Below are 18,783 nucleotides of genomic sequence, written 5' to 3'. Positions count from 1 at the left end.
TTACTAACAACGGTGGATTAGTCGACAGCTGGAACATAATACTCTTACAGTGACAGAAAAATACAAATACTCTTCAGACATGTCTGCCCCTCCAGCGCCTTTGGCCAACGGAACGAAGCCCGGCTCGGCCGCGGACAAGGCTATCGACTTTTCAGACATCGCCTACATTCCGAGCACAGGCGTACACAAGCTCTTCGAAGCGCCTCTCGTGCTCGCAACGGCCGAGAGTATCAAAGGCTACGGCCACATCGTGCCTGACCCGCACAACTTTCCAGTCGAAATCGTGCGCTGGCCGGCACAAGGCTGGCGCCCTGTGGACGATAATTCGGGCGACCAGGGCGGAACCACTGAAGGCATCTTCGAACTCTGGTGGAAGGGCGATACGCTGTTTGCACGCAACAATGCCGTCGGCGACAATTACTTGTTTGCGTGGAGCACGTTCCCCGAAGAAGCGGCCACTTCTGGACCAGCGAAGCACCCTCGGGACAAGGCGATGATGTGGCATGCGAATTACCACCCCGACGGTGGGCAGATGTTCTTCCCCCTGAACGGCGAGAGTTTCATTGTGCCGCTTGCGTTGCCTGGGGACGATGTGCGGCCGGAACAGTTCATCTCGTTCAAGTGCGAGGGCGGGATGGGATTGTATATTCATCCGAACATCTGGCATGGTTCGGTGATTCCGCTCGATGATCACTGTCGGTTGCTGGATCGTCAGGGCAAGGTGCACGCGCGTGTGTCGGTTGACTTTGCGAAGGAGTTTGGCGGCTATCTCTCCGTCCCCCTGCAGAGTGCATGAGTCTTCGTTCAGGCTACATCTGGATGTCTGGAGAGGGAAGTTTAGGGGATGTTGGCTTTGGCTCTGCAATTCCTACAAGTATCATTGGCCATGTTAGGCATGCCATCACGGAATGGCAGGCAGCGGTTATGTTGGTGCCATGAAGAGGCAAGCTCCGCGTGGTGACGGCGAGGGTACAGCAAGGATGCGGAGAGAGTACAGCTCAGTGTACCTCCATTCCAGCTCGGTGTATCCTTGCGAGCCTCGCGGATCCCATGTCGGTGCACCCTAATCTCAGCTCGGTGTATCCTCATTAAAGATCGATGTACCATCCTCAAAGCTCGGAGGACCATCATAAAAGCTCGGAGGATCATCATAAAAGCTCGGAGGACCGTCTTAAAAGCTCGGGGGACCATCCTAAAGGCTCGGAGTACCCTCGCTTGCTAGCAGGCAGAGGTCAACAACACCAACCTAGGACCTATGGCGACCAACTTGAAACCTCGAGCGACCTAATCTGGAACCTCGGGCGGCCAACCTGGGACTCTGACCTACTCGGGTGACCAACCTGAAAGCTCCGGCGACAAAACGAGACTCCGGCATGCTCGGGCGACCAACCTGAAACCTCGCGCGACCAACCTGTGATCTCGCACGACCGACCTACAGCCGCGGACGACCAACCCGAAAGCTCGCCCGACCAACCTGGGACCTCGGGCGACCAACCTGGGACCTCACTGCCACCAACTCAAAAGCTCGCGCCCACCAACCCAAAACCTCGCTGCCACCAACTCGCACTAATCGACACAGGTCAACAGCACCAACCTGGGACCTCGGTGCCACCAACCACGTAGCTCGGCGTACCCTAATCAGACCTCGGTGTACCCTCGCCTGCAGTAGATGGGGGTCGACAACACCAACATGGGCGCTCGATGTACCGTGACCCCCTGCACCGAGATTTTAGGTTGGTGTGGATGAGCCGGAACCAGCATCGAGGCTACAGTATCTCGTTGCGCGTTACTGTGAGAATCCTGCTGTACTATGGCTATTGTCGCTTTACGTTCGCGTGATGATGGCTGGGGCTGTGGCTCGGAGTACACTGCGGAGAACTCGGTGTACCTTACGCACGAGGCTCAGTGTACCCGGACTAGACGTGACTGCACTTCGCGACTGATTATGGACCGACTTGTATACTTTAGCATATCTAGAATACCGCTATCAGCGCTGCACGCCTCTCCGCAGTCGTCTGCTTTTTGGAAGCTTCCAGGTCCTTTTCCTTGAGGTACACGAAGCTGTCGAAGCACTTCTCGCCCAGGACCTCCTTCAGAAGCGCATCCGCCTTGAACGCTTTCATCGCCTCGCCCAAATCGGCCGGTAGGTCCTCGGTGACGCCAAACTCCTTCCTCTTTTCTTCCGAAAGCGGCTCTTTGATGATCAACACCGGCAGACTCGGCGTAGGTACCTCTTCGTTATCCTCGACGCCTCTCATTCCGGCGCCGATGATGGCCGCTATCATCAAGTAGAAGTTGGCAAAGGCGTCTGGCGGGCGGATCTCGAAGTGGGCCTCGTCGACCCGCCGCACGCAGGTCGGCTTGTTCTGCCAGCCCCAAACGATTGCACCACGGCCGAATGATGTGTCGCGCTGGTAGCTTTCCACGTTGGATAGCATGAGTGCGCACAACGCGCGGAAGTGTTTCAGCACGCCGGCCAGGAAAGGGGTGCCGAGCTCGGGTCGTGACATGGACAGGTGCGTGTGCTGCCCCGTGGAAGGTCCGGTTTCGAATGGCTTGGCATGCATGGTGGCATGGAGGCCATTCTTCTTCGCCACCGTCTTGATGGTCTCGCGAGTGAAATGCAAGGCGTCGACGGCCTCAAGAGGAGGCAGCGGGCTCAGCGAGATTTCGTACGTGGAGTATCCGCCTTCTGCTAGGAATATCCACACGTGCACTCCAGCGGCTTCCAGTAGGCCAACGACTTCCTCCACGATGTCCCTCCAGTGGGGAACGTGTACTTGCGCGGAGAGCCATACGCCGCTGGGGCTGGGGACCGTCCCGGTGGCATCCTTCGATTCAAGGAGGATGAACTCAATCTCAACGCCGACGAGAAAGTCGACGTGCTGCTTCTGCTTCGCTTCATTGACTACTCGTTGCAAAATGGTACGCGGACACCGATCCCGCTGCACCTCCGTGCCTTTCCCCTCATTTCCGGGCGTACGCTCCTCGACACTGCAAAGCACTGTGGCGGTGCCGGGACTGGCTGAAAACTCCGTGAGCGACGTCCAGTCTGGAATCCAGACATCCTCACCCGGAGTAATGCGTTCCAGAAGCGAAGCGCCGGATTGCATGCAGATACAGGTCAAAGGAGTGGGAGATCTGACGCCGGCGTTGGGATTCGCGGCCATCTGCAAGGCTCGTGCGACCGGGGTGGAGCGGACTCGGAGCACGCCGCTGTAGTCTTGGAAGTAGTAACCTGCGATGGCAAGTCAATTGGGCACAGCATGTCGATAGTGAAGTGGACCGCTTCGTACGGATGAAGCGCACATTGGGGTGTGCAGCAAGGAAGGACTGTACTTTAGAGACAGCCCCGTGATCCATCCCATTGGAGGGGACGACTATCCCGTTTGCCGCCATTGAGGTATGCACTCCCGACCTTTCCACGACGGACAGGGAAGCAAGGAAGGCGGTCGTAGGCCGGTTGCCTGACGGCGAGAGCACGCCTTTTAAGTATCAATAGTCAGACACAGTCAGCAGGCTGCCACTACCATATTGGTAGTCAGCGAGCTGAACGACTACGACTCTATGTAGCCACCAGGCTGCCTTCAAAAGGGACCGAGGGCCTGAGCGTAGCTGACACCCCGTTTTAATTGATTGGTTGAAATTCCTCCTTTGCCCTAGTTTGGCCGAGGGGCAGGGGGCTACGCGATTTGAACTGCATTGCGGGCAGTCTAGTGCTTACTACTGGCTCTCACCTGGCACTTGTCCATTCTTGCACGGCCTTCTCACCTCACCTGCTGAACAGGAGGCTCTACATCCATCCGACCAGCTTTTCCCGAATGAATCTGCGGGGACGACGGCGAAACCGTCCGACCTACCTCGCCGAGCCTTCCGCGACAGCATGCCTCCGTCAGCCCGCCAGCCGCAGAATCCAGAGGCACGGAGCGTCGACTTCTCATGAGCAGCACGCCACTACTCTCATCCGCCATGATGCGTAACAAAGGTAAATATCTTGCAGCTCTCCAAGTCCTTGGCACAATAATGTCTCAAGGCAATGACGGATGATGCTGCATAATTACGGATTCCATCCAAGAGCCTTGCCCTGATCGACGCATGACAAGTTCTTAATCATCACCGGCCTTCACAAACACTTACTCACCTCAGCCTCTTTCTCCGGCCTTGTCACTTCTCCCTTCCATATAAACAGCGCATTCTGCTCCGATGTCTTTTACTCACAGATCTTCCCTTCTGCCTTCCTTCCACTCTCCCGTCTACTTCGATCGAACAGCATGGACTCGTTCAGAGATTCCCCCTTTGGGCAGCTCATTCGCCTGGTGACGCGCAACAAGGTCTTGCTCTATCCCGAGGAAAGACCGGACTTCATCCTGCCATGGCAAAAGGCTGCCAAGGAAGCAGATATCACCACTGACAGCACGCGCAATAACTCGGTTGCACCCGGTTCCAACGACAACGACAACAACAATGCTACCGCTCTCCCGCATCTCGCTCTTCCTGCAGACGAGAGCAATCTGGGCACCAACGGAGAACCGGTCGAGTCGAATACTCTGTCGAGAAACACAACCATCACAAGGACTCGAACGCGAGAGCAGACGATGCCCTGGACGACGGACCGAATGGAAGTCGAGCAGCAGGAGGCCATCGAGCGCCAACAAAGCCAAATCATCATACCCCAAAAGACAGAAGACGGCGTCATCCTGGTCGACTGGTACACCACCGACGACCCCGCGAATCCGCAAAACTGGCGACTGAGCAAGAAAATCTGGGTGACGTGGGTGCTGTGGGCGTACACGTTTGTCGTCTACTGCGCCTCCGCCATCTACGCGCCCGCCGAGCTAGGCGTGATGCAGGAGTTCCACGTCGGCATCCCCAAAGCTGCTCTGGGACTGTCGATGTACGTTCTCGGGTATGGATTCGGGCCCTTGCTCTTCTCGCCGCTCGCCGAGATTCCCTCGCTCGGCCGCAACATCCCGTACATCACCTCGTTCACGCTGTTCATCATCCTCAACGTTCCCGCCGCTCTGACGCCCACCTACGCCGGGCTACTCGTGACTCGATTCCTCACTGGCTTCGTCGGCTCGCCGTGTCTAGCTGCCGGAGGTGCAACGATTCAAGACATGTATTCCTTCCTAGCTCTGCCGTATGGCTTCGCAGCATGGACGGCAGCCATCTTCGTCGCGCCCGCCTTGGGTCCACTGCTCTCAGGCTTCAGCGTCGTCGCGCTTGGTTGGCGATGGAGTCTCTACGAAGTGCTCTTGATGACTGCACCTGTCGCAGTAATGCTGTGGCTTGCCTTCCCGGAGACCTCTGCAGCCAACATCCTGCTGCACCGAGCGCAACGCCTGCGAAAGCTGACGGGCAATCCCAGCTACAAATCGCAATCGGAACTCGATCAGGCGAATATGACGACGCGGCAGGTGGCCACAAATGCTCTGGCTAAGCCGCTGCAGATCATGTTTCTCGACCCCGCGGTCTTCTTTGTCAACATCTATACCGCCTTCATCTATGGCGTGTACTACTCGTTCTTCGAGGCTTTCCCGCTGGTCTATATTGACATTTATGGTTTTTCCCTCGGCATTCAGGGTGTCGGTGAGTTGAATGGAGTCCTGTTCCCTCCTTTTCTGATCATGTACTTACGCGGCGGACTTTAGTGTTCGTGAACATCGTGGTAGCATGCATCATCGGCATCGCCATCTTCTTCGCCTACGTTCACTTCTACCTGGTAAGCCACGACACTTACCTAGCCCCCACAAAAGAGAAACCTAGCACTAACATGATCGAAACCAGAACCCCGACATCCGCAAACGCGGCCCTCGCGCACAAGAACACCGCCTCGTGCCCGCCATCTTCGCCTCCTTCCTCCTCCCCATCGGCCTCTTCATCTTCGCCTGGACATCGCGGCACGACATCACCTTCATCGCCTCCGTCATCGGCATCGCCACCTTCGCCACCGGCGGCTTCATCCTCCTGCAATGCGTCTTCATCTACCTGCCCCTCACGTACCCGCAGTACGCGGCGAGCCTGTTTGCCGCCAACGACTTGTTCCGCTCGTGTATCGCCGGCGGCTCGATTATCTTCGCGCACCCGTTGTATGTCAATCTCGGCATTGGGCCGGGCGTGTCGTTGCTGGCGGGGCTTTGCGTTGGCGGTGTTATTGGGATTTGGGCGTTGTGGTTTTACGGGGCGAAGTTGCGGGCGAGGTCGAAGTTTGCGATGGCTTGATGTGACAATGGGTTCTGGGCACTTACGATCGATTCTAACGATTTTCTCACCTGTATGCAGCCTCGTGCCATTGGTTTACTAGAAGTTATTTCAGACTCGGTCTCTTGTCAGTGCTATTGAAGGAGATCTTTGCCGTAGTCTGCGTGTATCTGGGCCACACGAATAACGTGTAAGCCCATAAGCAGGTCTCCAACGAATACATCGTTTCAAGCGTCTTCTCAATCACAATGGTGCTTTGTAATTGTAGGCATACTTAACGGTGTGTCTCATATGCCGTAGTGTTCGTCGTATGCCATAGTGGATCTCATATGCTAATTTGTGGTGGATCTCGGTGAGACTCGGAAACGGGCAAACCCCGGCCATGATACCACAGCTCTTCACAGATCTTACCGCGCTTGGATTAAGCTTTCATGGGCACTTGGTCGTGAGTCAATGTGAACCAATCCTTGTCACTCGACCCGGAGCTAATTGTCATCCGTTAATAGTAGGGGTATGATTTTCGCTTCGCATCTTCCGGCGTACCTGTGAAAGGTCGTGGGTTCAATTCCCACAGTGTCCATCAGCTTGTGCTGTATTTTTGGTGATTTTTGGGGATTTTCTGCGGTCTTTTTGCCATTTGGGGTGATGATGTAGGGGTGATATGGGTGGTATGGCGGCCAATGGCACAGAGAAAGTGAAGAATCGCGTATGGCGATCGGTAGAATGCTCGAGAGAGGTCTCAAGAGGATCATACAATCACGTTATTAAGCACGATGTCGAGATCGTGATACGTACTCAAGCCAGGCATATCACGTTGTCACGTGCCATTTTTCTTTGTCGACTTTTAAGGAAGTTCAGTATACTCTTCTTACGATCGTTTTCCGCTGCAGGCACGGTAATGGCAGTGGACGATGGCTAATGATGAGAGGGAATCCAATCGAGAAGTATGAATTTTTGGAGCTTGCCTTGATTGATGGAGAAACTCAAGTAGACCGGAGTCGAGTGGGCTCGGCTCCATGGACTGAGAGTGTACATATTCGATTTATCTCCTTCTGTATCACAATCGCTGTTGGCATGCTGACTGGCCATACAACCGCCCTGCGCGCCTGAGGCACCTGAGGCAATTTTGGCATGATCTCTTACCTAAATGGCTCTTTTCGTTGCCGACGTTTGGCATACTTCCATGTGTCCACTGCACACTTCACTTGCGTTCCTATGCTTCTACACTCATACTGTCGACCTTTTCCTGTGGTCTTTGAAAGATGTCCGAGTCGGCTGGCTGGCTGCCCAGCACATCATACCCAAGATCCGGGGGTCTGGACCAATTGATCGCGTCATCGCAGGCATGCCGACCCTGAATCGGCGGAAAGTAAAAACGGGCGGTAGACTTGGCCCGACAATCGAAGCGGCTATGATCCATGATACGGTAAGCAGAAACATGGTTGCATCTTCCTCTCCTCAACCATTCGTGCTCTCAGTATTTCTTGCCTCCTCCTACTACAGCGCCATGCGAACATGATCCTCGTGCGCTTGCTGCGAAATGAACTGATCCCGACCTCTCCTCTTCCTCGGCATTGTACATAAGACACCCAGCACCGTCTACTCCTCCGCACCGGCGACATGACGGCTCGCAACACCTCCACGCCCCTCCCCCTCTCCTCCATCCTCCCACCCCTCATCTTCGGCACGGCCACCTTCAACTACCAATACAACCCCGACCCCTACGAACTCGACACCACCGGGCTGGTGCACAAAGCGCTGGAACACGGCATCCGCGCCTTCGACACCTCGCCCTACTACGGCCCCTCAGAAGAAATCCTAGGCCAAGCGCTCGACACGGAATTTGTGCGCGCCAACTTCCCGCGCGACGACTTCTTCCTCATCACAAAGTGCGGCCGCATCGCCGCGGATGAATTCGACTTTTCCAAGCAGTCCGTCTACCAGAGCGTGCAGCGGAGTTTGCAGCGCCTGCGCACCAAGCACCTCGATCTCGTGTACTGCCATGATGTCGAGTTTGTGCCGGAGGAGGAGGTGATGGAGGCTATTCGCGAACTGCGCCGCATACGAGACGAGGAGGGCACGATCAAGTACGTGGGCATTTCGGGGTATCCCGTCGCGGGGCTGTGTTCGTTGGCGCACCGGGTGTTGCGTGAGACGGGCGAGCCGCTGGATGCGGTCATGTCGTATGCGAATTTCACGCTGCAGAATACGTTACTGGCGGACAAGGGGATTGAAGAGTTGCAGGCGGCGGGGGTGGATGTGGTGCTTAATGGCTCGCCGCTGGGCATGGGGCTGTTGCGGAGGGAGGGGGTGCCTGTGGGATCGATGGGGAATTGGCATCCGGCGAGCAATGACTTACGAGCCGCAGTGCGACGAGCGAGCGACTTTTGCGATCGGCACGACGAGAAGCTGGAAGTCATTTCCATTCGGTATGCACTAGAGAGCTGGCTGACGGCCGGCGCATCAGTGGGGTCAAGAGGAGACCCGGCGTCTGGAGTGCCGTGGACGCGGGAGTCCAACGAACAAGTTGGAGGAAAGCGGCTGGGAGTGAGCGTGATGGGCGTGAGCAAGATGAAGGAGCTGGAGAAGACGATGCAAGTATGGCGCAGTATTCTCGACGGCATGGAAGGCGGAGCGGAGACGGCGAGAAAGGCGGGTCGATGGAGTCGAGATCACGAGTGGAGTCTGAACCGCCAGCGCGCCGTGCAGATTCTTGCAGACGGCATTCGAGAGCATCTCGATGAATACCTGGATTACACGTGGGAGTCGCCGCCGCCGGGCTTCGTCAACATGAGGGGAGTAGATAGGACGAAGCTGAAGGTCCAAGGCGGCCAGCAGCAGCAGCAATTATGGATGACGCCGGAGGGCAGTCCGCAGCCTGAAGAGCAGCCGGTGGCGGCGTTGCCGTTGCGGTGAGGCTGAAGATTACATAGACATTAGATGCAGCAGCGCGAGCAGTCAAATCACATGTTTGGCGCCCAAGAACTGGTGGTACCTGAGCGTGTACCGGTCGGTCGGTGAATCATCAGCAGCCGAGTTCGGCACGGGAGACGATCACGTCGGGGCGATCAGCACGGTCTGACGTGCGCTGCGAGCAGCAGTTGCGTAAGATGGAAGCTTGATTTCCATTTCCCATCCCTCATCCGCACGCAACCGGGGGTCATCGTTTGTCATCTGGTCATCGAGCAGAGAGGTGTAGTCTGGATGCTGATATCCTCCATTCGTGCCCCCTCCCCCTCTCGCCAACTTCTTCCTCTCATAAGTCGAGGGAGTGGAAAGCGATTAAAGTGGTAGTTGATCTGCAGATTGGATTATCGTGGGGCATTTGGATGACGAAACGCCACAGGCCGAAGCCACAGCACAGCATCTCCCCCCATCCTCCTCTCCTCCACCGCTGCACCACCCAAACCTTGGTTCTTGGGCGCCGCGCCGCGATTGTCTCATCCCTCGCTCAGCGCCCTCGTCGCCTAGCTCACGTGCTCATCCCCCCATGCACTGCATCCGCTGAACACCCTACCACCCGACCACCTAAATCAATGCAGTCCCCCGTCCACCACCCGCTCCAGAGTGCGCTTGACGGCCGTGGCATCGCCGACTGAGGTGGTCGAAGCACAACAACACCACGCAACATGGGCAGCAGCTCGTCGAAGACGAAGACACCCGCCCACGCCCGCAACGCCAGTAGTCAATCGCAGACACAAGGCCTGCAATCCGCCCAGTCTGCTTCCGTCCCCACCTCGACTCCGCCTCCTCCGCAAGCACAACTCCTCTCTCACCGCGCCGGCCTGGCCCATGCCCACCGCGTCCCGCGCACAACCAGACCCGACCTCCCCTTCCTCGGCCTCGTGGGCCAGCGCGAGAATGCCACCCCCGACAAGCCGCGGGAGACGAGGCAGGAGCGGGAGGCGCGGAAGTTGGAGAAGGAGCGCCAGGCGAGGCTGAAAGAGCGGGAGCGGAGTATGCGCGAGGAGAGCGTGGATGGCGGGTATCTTGTCACCGTCGGTGTCTACACGGGCGTGGAAGACTTTAGCAAGCCGACAGTGCGGCAGTTGCAGGTGAGTGAGGACCAGGTTTACTTGTATGGGGTATGCTGATCATCATCCAGATCGAACGACGTCTAGCTCCTTTCTGGCGTGGTCTCAATGACCATTCCGACTCCTGGACAGAAGCACAGCTCGTGGCGGCAGCGCGTGGACTCCCTATCCCCGCTCCCGACGAGATCCCGCCTGAGATGAGCCGGACAGCTTCCCAGGCATCTTCCATCCAAAAGGCCTCCACACCAAATCTGGATTCTTCGACTCTTCCCATCTCATCACGTTCGCAATCCCACGAATCCGTCCAATCCGGCACTCCTTCACCGTCTCGTCTCGCCTTTTCCTCCTCTGTGCCATTGTCGGGCGCGAGCCCCTCTTCTTCCACTGCTCAATTACTACGTGGGCGAGCAAAGACACTCGCTTCACTGGCGACAGGCTCGAAAAGCCACTCTCCAGACATCACTCCCCAAGAGATCCATCTCCCCAAAGACCCATACGTGAATGGGCAACCCGTTGAAGCATATCTCTACAAAGACGCATCCGAGTGTCCCATCTGCTTCATGTACTACCCTCCTTACCTCAACAAGACTCGATGCTGCGATCAACCCATCTGCTCCGAATGCTTCGTACAGATCAAACGCCCCGATCCACATCCGCCAGAACACGAGCAGCCCGGCCAGCAACGACCACCAGAAGAAGAGGCGGAATTGCTCGTCTCAGAGGTCGCTGCGTGTCCCTTCTGCGTCACACCCGAATTCGGCATAACCTACGAACCGCCGCCCTTCCGCCGCGGCCTAGCGTATGCGAAGCAACTCAACGGCAGTCCCTTCGCCAATCCCACCTCCGCCATGTCATCGACGACCTCCCTCAACGCGACCGGACGACGCCGGACCATCTCGATATCAGCGAATGCGCCGCAAGTCATCACCACCGATCGCGTACGACCCGACTGGGCCAAGAAGCTGGCCGATGCGCGCGCGCACGTGCTTCGGAGATCGGCGGCTGCTACTGCTTTGCATAACGCGGCCTATGTCCTGGGAAGCCCGGAGAATGCGCAGATGCGGAATGCGCTGGCCGGTTTCCGACGTCGGAGAACGCTGGAGAGTCATGGCGTGGGTGCGCGAATTACCCCGGGTGGCGTCTTGCTTTCTCCGTATGCACACCCTACGCGAATCGGTAGCACTGATGGCGAGGAGGGCGGCAACGACATGTATGCTGCTCGCGGAAGCTCTCGCCGGAGTCGGGTCGATGCGCTGGAGGATCTCATGATGATGGAAGCCATCCGACAATCTCTCGCTGCAGAGGACGAGCGGAAACGCAGAGAGGAGAAGGACGCGAAGAAAGATGCGAAAAAGAAAGCAAAGGAGGACAAGAAGGAGGCGAAGCAGGCGTCGAAACTGCGGAAGAAGAGCGGCGCCAGCTCCATGCCGCTCTACCAGGCCGAGACGAACGACAGCTCGAGTTCCGGCGCGAGCATGAGTCGCGAAAACAGTACCATGGGCGGCATCCCCGAAGAGGAACAGCAGGTGGAAGGCAAGGGCAAAGCGCCCGTGCTGGACTTTGCCGGCTTCAATCCACTGACTGAGCCGACGTCCACACTCAACACCGAAATGCGGGAAACAGATCACCCTTCTCCGTTGTCGGACGATAGCAAGAAAGACATTGTAGCCCAAGACGCGCAGCGTCATCTAGAGGAATCGCGCGCTAACCTCCAGCCCACCGCGCGCCACACCATCCCCGACCCCAGGGATGGCCGACCGGCTTCACATCTGCGACAGACATCCGAAACACACTCCTTCTCCTCTTCCATTGGCGACCAGCAGCCCTCTCCAGGTTCGGGCCCCAGCAGTCTCCGAGCGGAATCCTCATTCCCCTTACCTGTAGCAAGCAGCAGTGGACCCGACCCATCAAGTACAGCACCACAGCAAGACCCCACCACCACCACCCCGCCATTAGAACCCATGCCCAACTTCCGCTCCCTCACAGCAATGATGGAAGACGAAAGCAACAAAGCGTCCTCCTCCCAAAAGCCAGAAAATACAAGCTCATCTCCCCTTCGCCCGCCGCCTCCGACTCTTTCCTCCTCAGAAGGAGGCAGTAGTTTCGGCGCCGACGACCGCAATGACTCCGCCAATCGCAGCCGCGGCGATTCGGGGAATTCGAGCAGTAGTAGTGTGTCTCCGCCGGGGGCGGGAGGACATGAGGTTAGCGGTGGCGGCGGCGGCGTTGTTGGCGAGAGCAAGGGTGTGGAAGTTTTGGAGAGGATGCAGGAGGCTTGAGGGAGGGGAGTACGTGACTCTCACACATGACTCGAGTTGTGCTTGTTTATGTGACGAGATTTTTGGATTGCGATTTTTGCTCTTCTTAGCGGGTGCGAATAAATACGGATTGGGCGGGTAACGTTTGGGCCGGGCCTTCTGTTATCTTCTTGCGGTCGAGGTGGTGCTTCTTTCGTGGAAATGGGAGAAGACGGAGTATCATCTTCGCCCGGGGAGCAGGAGGCAAATGTATCTTGGATTCCAGCAGTGGAGTACATTTTCCTCTGGCTTCAACTGATGTGTGGCTTTTCCGAGCACAAAGGTGGTTTGGTCAGACGCGTGGGAATGAGGGGAGGAATGACTCGAGAGTCCATTCGATCTACGTCTCATTTTCTGGTGTGAAACGAGCTCTCCAGTCCCGTCCCGTCCTGTCCATCTACTAGATGATACGGAAGTTTCGCACGCTCATTCCAGCATCCTCGCATTTATTCCGTCGCGCATTCGTACAGATATATCACTCCAAAAGCCAAAAAGGCCACCGCGCCTCCAATCGTCACTGTACACCTCTGTTAGCCAGAATTCTTCCCTCACATCCACACGAATCTTCCAGGAGAAAACTCACCAACTCTCAAACTAACCTTCCCCGCCAGCGCCCTGCCCCCCACAACCGCCAAACCCGTACAGCACGCATGCCCGAGCAGCGCGCCCAGCGTCACATTCACCACATTCTGGCCCGCGGCCATGGCGATTGTCGCGATTTGCGAGCGATCGCCCCACTCGCCCAGGAAGGTCATGATGAACGTCTGCACCCACGCTGGGCTGAGGACGAGGGAGCACAGGTTCATGAGGCCGGAGAGGGAGGGTTTGCGCGCGCCAGATGGGCTAGGGGAGCGCGAGAGCGGGGGTGAGGGGCCCGCGCCGTTGGAGCCGGGGATTCTGATCGTGTGGGTTTGGTGGTTGTTGTTGGTGCTGCTGCGGCCGCGGCCTGCTTCGAGGGCGTAGGGAGATGTACCGCCGGCGGCAGAGGAGCGGCGGCGCGAGGAGGCGCGGTCGTGCGCTTGCATGCTGTGTTCTTTCTCTTCCAGCTCCGCTTCGACTTCTTGCATTTCTTCGCCGACGCCGGCGTCGCGCGGCATGGCGAGGCCTTCGCGCAGCATTTTCGCGCCGAAGATGAGGAAGAGGATGGCGGCCGCGAGGGTGGTAAGGCGTTTGGGCAGCAGGGTGGGGAAGACGTGGCCGAGGAGGGCGGAGAGGACAGTCATGACGGTGAGGGCGGAGAAGGCGGCGGAGAAGACGAGGAGTTGCGAGTGGCGCATTGCCATCAGGGCGGCGACGAGGAAGGTCTTGTCGCCGATTTCGGAGAAGAGGATCATGGTTAGGGAGAGGACGAAGGAGTGGAACCACTCGTGCCAGCTTTCCGAGTCGTCGGAGAGCAGGTTGGTGAGGAGGGGCGCTTTGGTGGTGGGGTTGGTGCGGGCAGACTGGGGAGGTTTGGGGTTTGTCTTTCCCTCGGTGTAGGGCATGGTGTCTTTTAGCCAGCCGTTGTTGGTGCCGTCCACGGGCGGCTCCTCGGAGTCGCGCGTACTCTTACTGCCGACGCGGTCCGGGAAGGGGATGTCATGTGGGCGGTCGGGGAGGTCTTCAGGCCGCTCGAACCCCGTGAGGTATGTGCTGCTCTTTTGCGACGAATCGGCACTCTCGTCGAAATCCGCTTCGATGAGTTGCTGAGGCGGCGCGGCCTTGGGTTCCTGCGGGGTGTTGCTTGTGGATGTGGCACCGGCTTCTTTCCGTAATCTCTCCTTCTCACTGATGCCGCCTTCGGTGCCCGTGGTACCTTTCTTGGGCGCGACGCGAGTATCGTCGTTCATCACTCCGTCATTGCGCGCAGGAATGTCTTCCAGCCTCCACCGCTCGTCTGCGCTGCTTGCAAACTTGGCCAATGATTCGGGCGGGGCATTCGATGCATCTCTATCCACCTCATCAGGCGTCATGTCCACAAAGGGCCCGGCATGTGGTTTCCCATCCAGCCCATCTACGGGCGCATCCTCCGTCCCTCGCCAAGGTCTCGAGCCCGGTACATTTTTCACGGCACCAGCCTGGTCTAACGGCACCTCAGCTTCCTGCCGCGCCTGCAAACTGCTCCCGTCTCTTTTCCGTAGTAAAGGCTGCCATTGCGAAGAAATGTCGTGGGTAGCGCTTCGGACCAGGGATGGAGCGAGGAGGAGTAGGAATGGCGAGACTTTTCGGACCTTCATCTTAGCTGACAAAACGATAATGCTGCTTCTCAGTCCCGTGCCATGGTCGTTGGAGTATTGCTGCAGGGAGACTTGGGGGGTGTAGTCTTGGGAGGTCGATGGGTTTCAAGAGCGGCGAGATTTCAGGAACGCGAGTACGTGGAATTATCAAAAGAGGCCAGAGCTGACGTGATTAAGTTAGGCGAATAGAGCGCTAGTGCTCTTTGGGGAAAGACGGGTTGAGGGTGGGGATGAGAGAGGATTCAGGGGAGAAGAAGGCATCTCTCATACAGGGAACGAGCAAGGATATGAAGAGTTGTGAGTGTGCACGATCAAAGCTTTGCGAGTGTGTCGTGCAATTCACATAGTGGCAGATGGTTGCTCGACTCGATGGACAGTGAGGAGCCTGGCGAAACATCTTCTCCTGAATTGACGGGTCTGTCGCACACATCACGTGTAGCGGGCGGGCACCTGATAGTTTCAAGGCACAAAAGCGTGCAGCACTCACGGGAGCGTTGTTAGGCAGCATGCTCTTGCGCGTTACACAAATGTGTGAATGATAGAAGATACTCGTCGCGACACGTGACATTCACGCCAATCTCAATCGGTCTTAGCGTGTCAACAAGACAAAAGGGCGCTCCACTTCTGCCCCCATCCTTCCTCCCTACAATCACAACCCTAACCCGAGTGAATTCGACCCTAAGCCTTGTTGCAAATCCACCACGCCCATACCAACCCGCTCCATCGCGATCAAGAGTGTCGTCGCACCCGCACAAAACCAAGAGTAGCTCCAGTAATGGCCAAGGTGTCGTCGGCGCGCCCGGCGTTGCGGCAAAGCGAAGACGATGCACCCACAACAAGGGTGACGCGTTCCACGCGCTCCGAGAGTCGCGAGCCCGATAATGTTCCCCTTCGCCCTCGTTCTCGTCGTGGGACGGATGAACAAAGTGATGCTCCCGTACCCAAGAAACGGGCGGGCAGAAAGGCCAAGGCGGCGACGGGTAAGTGCTGTTGCTGTGTTCGCAGACCTCGCCCTCACCTCGTGTCCACACTTTACGCTCTGGCCCTAACCCTAACCCTGCTGCACAAGGCTGAGGGATTGCACTTCATTCCTCACCACCTATATCATTCATGACGTGTGACCCGATGCTGACTGCGTATCTGCTAGATCTAGAGCCTGTCAACGAGGATGCAACCTTGGAAGCACAGCTTCAAGCAGGCATCCAGGAGATCGATGATGCCCGCGCTGCCGTCATCGAGGCTGCCCGTGGCACTTCCGCCTTCTCACCCAACACCGTCAACACCACCTTCTCGCAAGAGGAGATTGGAGGCCTAGACCCCGATGTCATGGCCGACCTCCTTCCCCGTCTCGCTGACGCCGCAAATGACCTTTGCACCCAGCTGCTTCCCGCCGACCCCAACGCCCGCGCCGTCGTTCGCCAGGAGATTCGCACCGATGGCTCCAGGTACAACAAGATATACAACACTCGTCTCCGCACGTTTTCCGTCAACAAAGAGGGCTTCGGAAGCACCGAATACATCCAGCCCTCCATCGTCCTGCGCGCTCTTCTCCGCGTTCAAAACATGCAAGACGTCCCGGCTGGCTCGTGGCGCCCGGATGCCATCATCCACAAGATCAATCTGGCCCCCATGCTGCACACTGTTCTTGTTTTCATCCCCAACAACGCCAATGTCACCCCCGACCAACAACACGCCGTTTTGGGTCTGGACCATGCCTTTGGCCCCGCTATTGCTGGGCCTGGCTTCAAACAGCCCGCCTTTGACCTGTGTCTCCAGCTTCTCACCCAGCTGGCCCTCATTCGCTTGGATGCTTACATCAATTCGCCCGCGTTTGCCCCCCAACGACTGATTGCGGAAACCTTCTACGAGTACAATGAAAAGGGCGAGCCAATCTTCCGGCACTACAAAGCCTTGGACATGGGCGAGATGGATGACGACGAGCTTGAGGACTACAGCGTCGCCATCACTACACTTGTTGAAGATGACCTCGGCTCAGCTTTCGATGTCCCTGGAATTGATGCTCTCACTGCGCTTGAAACCCTGCGGGAGAAATACCCGTGGGAGGAATTTGTCGAGGCTGTGGTGGAGTATTATGGTCACAGAAAGGCAGAGCTTGATGCGCAAATCGCAGCGGTGGGCGGTGTCGACCGAATTGTCCTTGAGTTGGGAAGCGAGGTGGAACAGAGAGCAGCTGTCCGAGCGGCGGAGGCCAAACGTCAGACCCTCTCTCGACCTAACCGCACGCCGAAGAAGGGGTTCGGTGCAAGCGCCATCCGAGCATTGAAGGCGCGAGAGGCACGCCTGAGTGCAAACGCTGCACCAGTGGCGTCCACAGCACCTGTCGCCCCTGTCGCGCCCATGCTCGGCTCCTCGGCTGGCTTCGCTGCGCAGCATGCCGCCACGCAGAACGACGACACTTGGTTGCGGCCGGAGGAGGATGACGTGGAGCCCGCTCAGCCTCAGCAGCCTCAGCAGCCTCAGCCGGCCGAGAGGGCGAGGTCGACTCTCATGGCCCTGGAGAACATGTCACAGCGCCAGAAAGGAGCCAAAGGCAAGGGCAGGTTCATCGACCCGCAAGCCGGTGCAGTCCGCGTCTCCTTTGACGCCAGTCAATCCCAGGCGGACCCGTCTCATTCCCAATACCCAGCATCGTCCGTCCCGGAAACCGGCCCATACTACCAACAATCACAGTCTACTCCAGCGAAGCGAGCATTCGCCAACATAGACGAGGACGAGGAAGAGGAAGAAGAATACGAGCCGACTCAGGACCAGGGATTCGAAACCGACGCGCGGGATGCCACCGCCGCAGACCAGAGGCGCAGACTGGCTCCACAGCAACGCGCCCCGGCACCAAGGGTCTCAGCCGCGATCACCCTCGCTCCCCCGGGCCCTTCCATGTCCAGCCCGTCGAGTACCTCCAAACGCCAACGCAAAAACCCGGGTAGTATCATCCCTCCCCTCGCCACGCCGTACGACCCCAACGAAGACCCCGAAATCACGGAAATGGAACAATTGGAGCGCGCGAGAGTCGCCGCGCGCCACCACAGCGTCATCTCGCGCTCGCAGAAGCCGCCTCAAGTCCGCACTCCGTGGACGGCGGCCGAGGAAATGGCGCTCCAGTATCTCATCCGCGACTACGGCGAGACCAAGATTGCGTACGCGGAGCTCAAGTCTCACGACTCGAATCGGACGGGGGGGCCGCTGCTTGGGCGCCGCTCGGCGGAGGACATGCGCTTCAAGGCGCGCAATATGAAGCAGATGTATTTGAAGTGAGTCGTGTCCGCTTGTTGATTGTTGAGAGGAAACGTTTGACTGACTGACTGTTGAATTGCAGGGGCCGCCAGGCTCTCCCGCCCGGCTTCGACAATATCGTCCTGGACAAGAAGGCTATCGACAAGCTGCACAGCATGGGCATCCCTTACGAGCAGGACCGCATCCGTGGCGGGGCGGGGGTTGATACGCAGTGAGAGGGTAGTGCTGGGTCGGTGACTTGTTGAAGGGCTTGCTCAGGTGGTTTTGGGAAGGAAATTGAAGGGAAGGGATACTGTTGCCCCATGCACTATACCCTTTCTTCTCAATACTCGTTATAATCCACTTATCCCCCTGCACCCGCCCATGAGTGAAGATCGGTCAATCCCCCCTCTGCAACCCCACCATCACCCCACGGCTCAATACCCCCTTTACATCCTTCGTCTCCCTCTGAGCGCCGGCGGCGGCAGCCAACCGCGCCCTCGCTTTCTTTCGCCTCCTGTGCCTTTTGTTTTCTTTGGACAGGACTGCCAGTTCTAGCATGCCTGCTGTCTCGACTGCTTCTCGTGGGGACGATGGTGAGGCGATTGTTGTTGTGAGGAAGTTGTGCGTTCGTCGGAGGTAGGAGCGGAGGGTTGTGTAGAGGGATGGGGGGACTGGATGGTTTGGTTTAGATTGGACTGTATAGAGAGGTGTGATGGAATTGATGTTGTTGATGCCGTTCTGGAATTGGAAGGGGAACGCACGCATTCTGTTCTGCTTTCTCTCTTTGCAATTGTGTGTCTT

At 57.6% G+C, this 18,783-nt stretch overlaps 7 protein-coding genes across 7 annotated transcripts; 5 read left to right on the top strand and 2 right to left on the bottom strand.

The window, feature by feature from the left end:
* Nucleotides 1-79: 79 nt before the first annotated feature.
* Nucleotides 80-796, top strand: BDY17DRAFT_307147 (RmlC-like cupin domain-containing protein; the record flags this gene model as incomplete). The annotated part of the gene is made up of 1 exon (XM_033735100.1): nucleotides 80-796. The coding sequence occupies one exon, from the start codon at nucleotides 80-82 to the stop codon at nucleotides 794-796; it is 717 nt and encodes a 238-aa protein (XP_033594373.1).
* Nucleotides 797-1,946: 1,150 nt separating this feature from the next.
* On the bottom strand, nucleotides 1,947-3,573 carry BDY17DRAFT_289718 (uncharacterized protein). Its single transcript, XM_033732390.1, has 2 exons — nucleotides 3,297-3,573; nucleotides 1,947-3,238 (listed from the first exon to the last, which is right to left on the bottom strand). The coding sequence occupies exons 1-2, from the start codon at nucleotides 3,397-3,399 to the stop codon at nucleotides 1,974-1,976; spliced, it is 1,368 nt and encodes a 455-aa protein (XP_033594372.1). The 5' UTR covers nucleotides 3,400-3,573; the 3' UTR covers nucleotides 1,947-1,973.
* A 698-nt stretch (nucleotides 3,574-4,271) lies between these two features.
* On the top strand, nucleotides 4,272-6,222 carry BDY17DRAFT_243978 (MFS transporter; the record flags this gene model as incomplete). The annotated part of the gene is made up of 3 exons (XM_033730490.1): nucleotides 4,272-5,589; nucleotides 5,652-5,722; nucleotides 5,788-6,222. 3 exons carry the CDS (start codon nucleotides 4,272-4,274, stop codon nucleotides 6,220-6,222), a joined length of 1,824 nt encoding a protein of 607 aa, XP_033594371.1.
* A 1,599-nt stretch (nucleotides 6,223-7,821) lies between these two features.
* On the top strand, nucleotides 7,822-9,117 carry BDY17DRAFT_314666 (Aldo/keto reductase family-domain-containing protein; the record flags this gene model as incomplete). Its single annotated transcript, XM_033735841.1, has 2 exons — nucleotides 7,822-9,000; nucleotides 9,022-9,117. 2 exons carry the CDS (start codon nucleotides 7,822-7,824, stop codon nucleotides 9,115-9,117), a joined length of 1,275 nt encoding a protein of 424 aa, XP_033594370.1.
* Nucleotides 9,118-9,830: 713 nt separating this feature from the next.
* BDY17DRAFT_307143 (uncharacterized protein) lies at nucleotides 9,831-12,514 on the top strand (the record flags this gene model as incomplete). The annotated part of the gene is made up of 2 exons (XM_033735099.1): nucleotides 9,831-10,256; nucleotides 10,307-12,514. The coding sequence occupies 2 exons, from the start codon at nucleotides 9,831-9,833 to the stop codon at nucleotides 12,512-12,514; spliced, it is 2,634 nt and encodes an 877-aa protein (XP_033594369.1).
* A 464-nt stretch (nucleotides 12,515-12,978) lies between these two features.
* On the bottom strand, nucleotides 12,979-14,748 carry BDY17DRAFT_320313 (uncharacterized protein; the record flags this gene model as incomplete). Its single annotated transcript, XM_033736427.1, has 2 exons — nucleotides 12,979-13,049; nucleotides 13,116-14,748. 2 exons carry the CDS (start codon nucleotides 14,746-14,748, stop codon nucleotides 12,979-12,981), a joined length of 1,704 nt encoding a protein of 567 aa, XP_033594368.1.
* Nucleotides 14,749-15,400: 652 nt separating this feature from the next.
* BDY17DRAFT_289707 (uncharacterized protein) lies at nucleotides 15,401-18,356 on the top strand. The gene is made up of 3 exons (XM_033732389.1): nucleotides 15,401-15,728; nucleotides 15,818-18,017; nucleotides 18,083-18,356. The coding sequence occupies exons 2-3, from the start codon at nucleotides 15,859-15,861 to the stop codon at nucleotides 18,213-18,215; spliced, it is 2,292 nt and encodes a 763-aa protein (XP_033594367.1). The 5' UTR covers nucleotides 15,401-15,728; nucleotides 15,818-15,858; the 3' UTR covers nucleotides 18,216-18,356.
* Nucleotides 18,357-18,783: the final 427 nt, after the last annotated feature.

Source organism: Neohortaea acidophila (assembly GCF_010093505.1).
Source record: "Neohortaea acidophila strain CBS 113389 unplaced genomic scaffold BDY17scaffold_1, whole genome shotgun sequence".
Taxonomy (NCBI): Eukaryota; Fungi; Ascomycota; class Dothideomycetes; order Mycosphaerellales; family Teratosphaeriaceae; genus Neohortaea; species Neohortaea acidophila.
Note: the sequence above shows the minus strand (reverse complement) of the source record. Positions and strands in the feature narration are given on the sequence as shown.

Bases quoted from the DNA above. Each gene is read 5' to 3' on its own strand.
- BDY17DRAFT_289718 (XM_033732390.1), bottom strand. From the start codon at position 3,399: ATGGCGGCAAACGGGATAGTCGTCCCCTCCAATGGGATGGATCACGGG. The intron at 3,239-3,296 runs GTACGAAGCGGT...TTGCCATCGCAG, and splicing joins CCCCAATGTGCGCTTCATCC to GTTACTACTTCCAAGACTAC.
- BDY17DRAFT_289707 (XM_033732389.1), top strand. From the start codon at position 15,859: ATGACGTGTGACCCGATGCTGACTGCGTATCTGCTAGATCTAGAGCCT. The intron at 18,018-18,082 runs GTGAGTCGTGTC...GTTGAATTGCAG, and splicing joins ATGAAGCAGATGTATTTGAA to GGGCCGCCAGGCTCTCCCGC.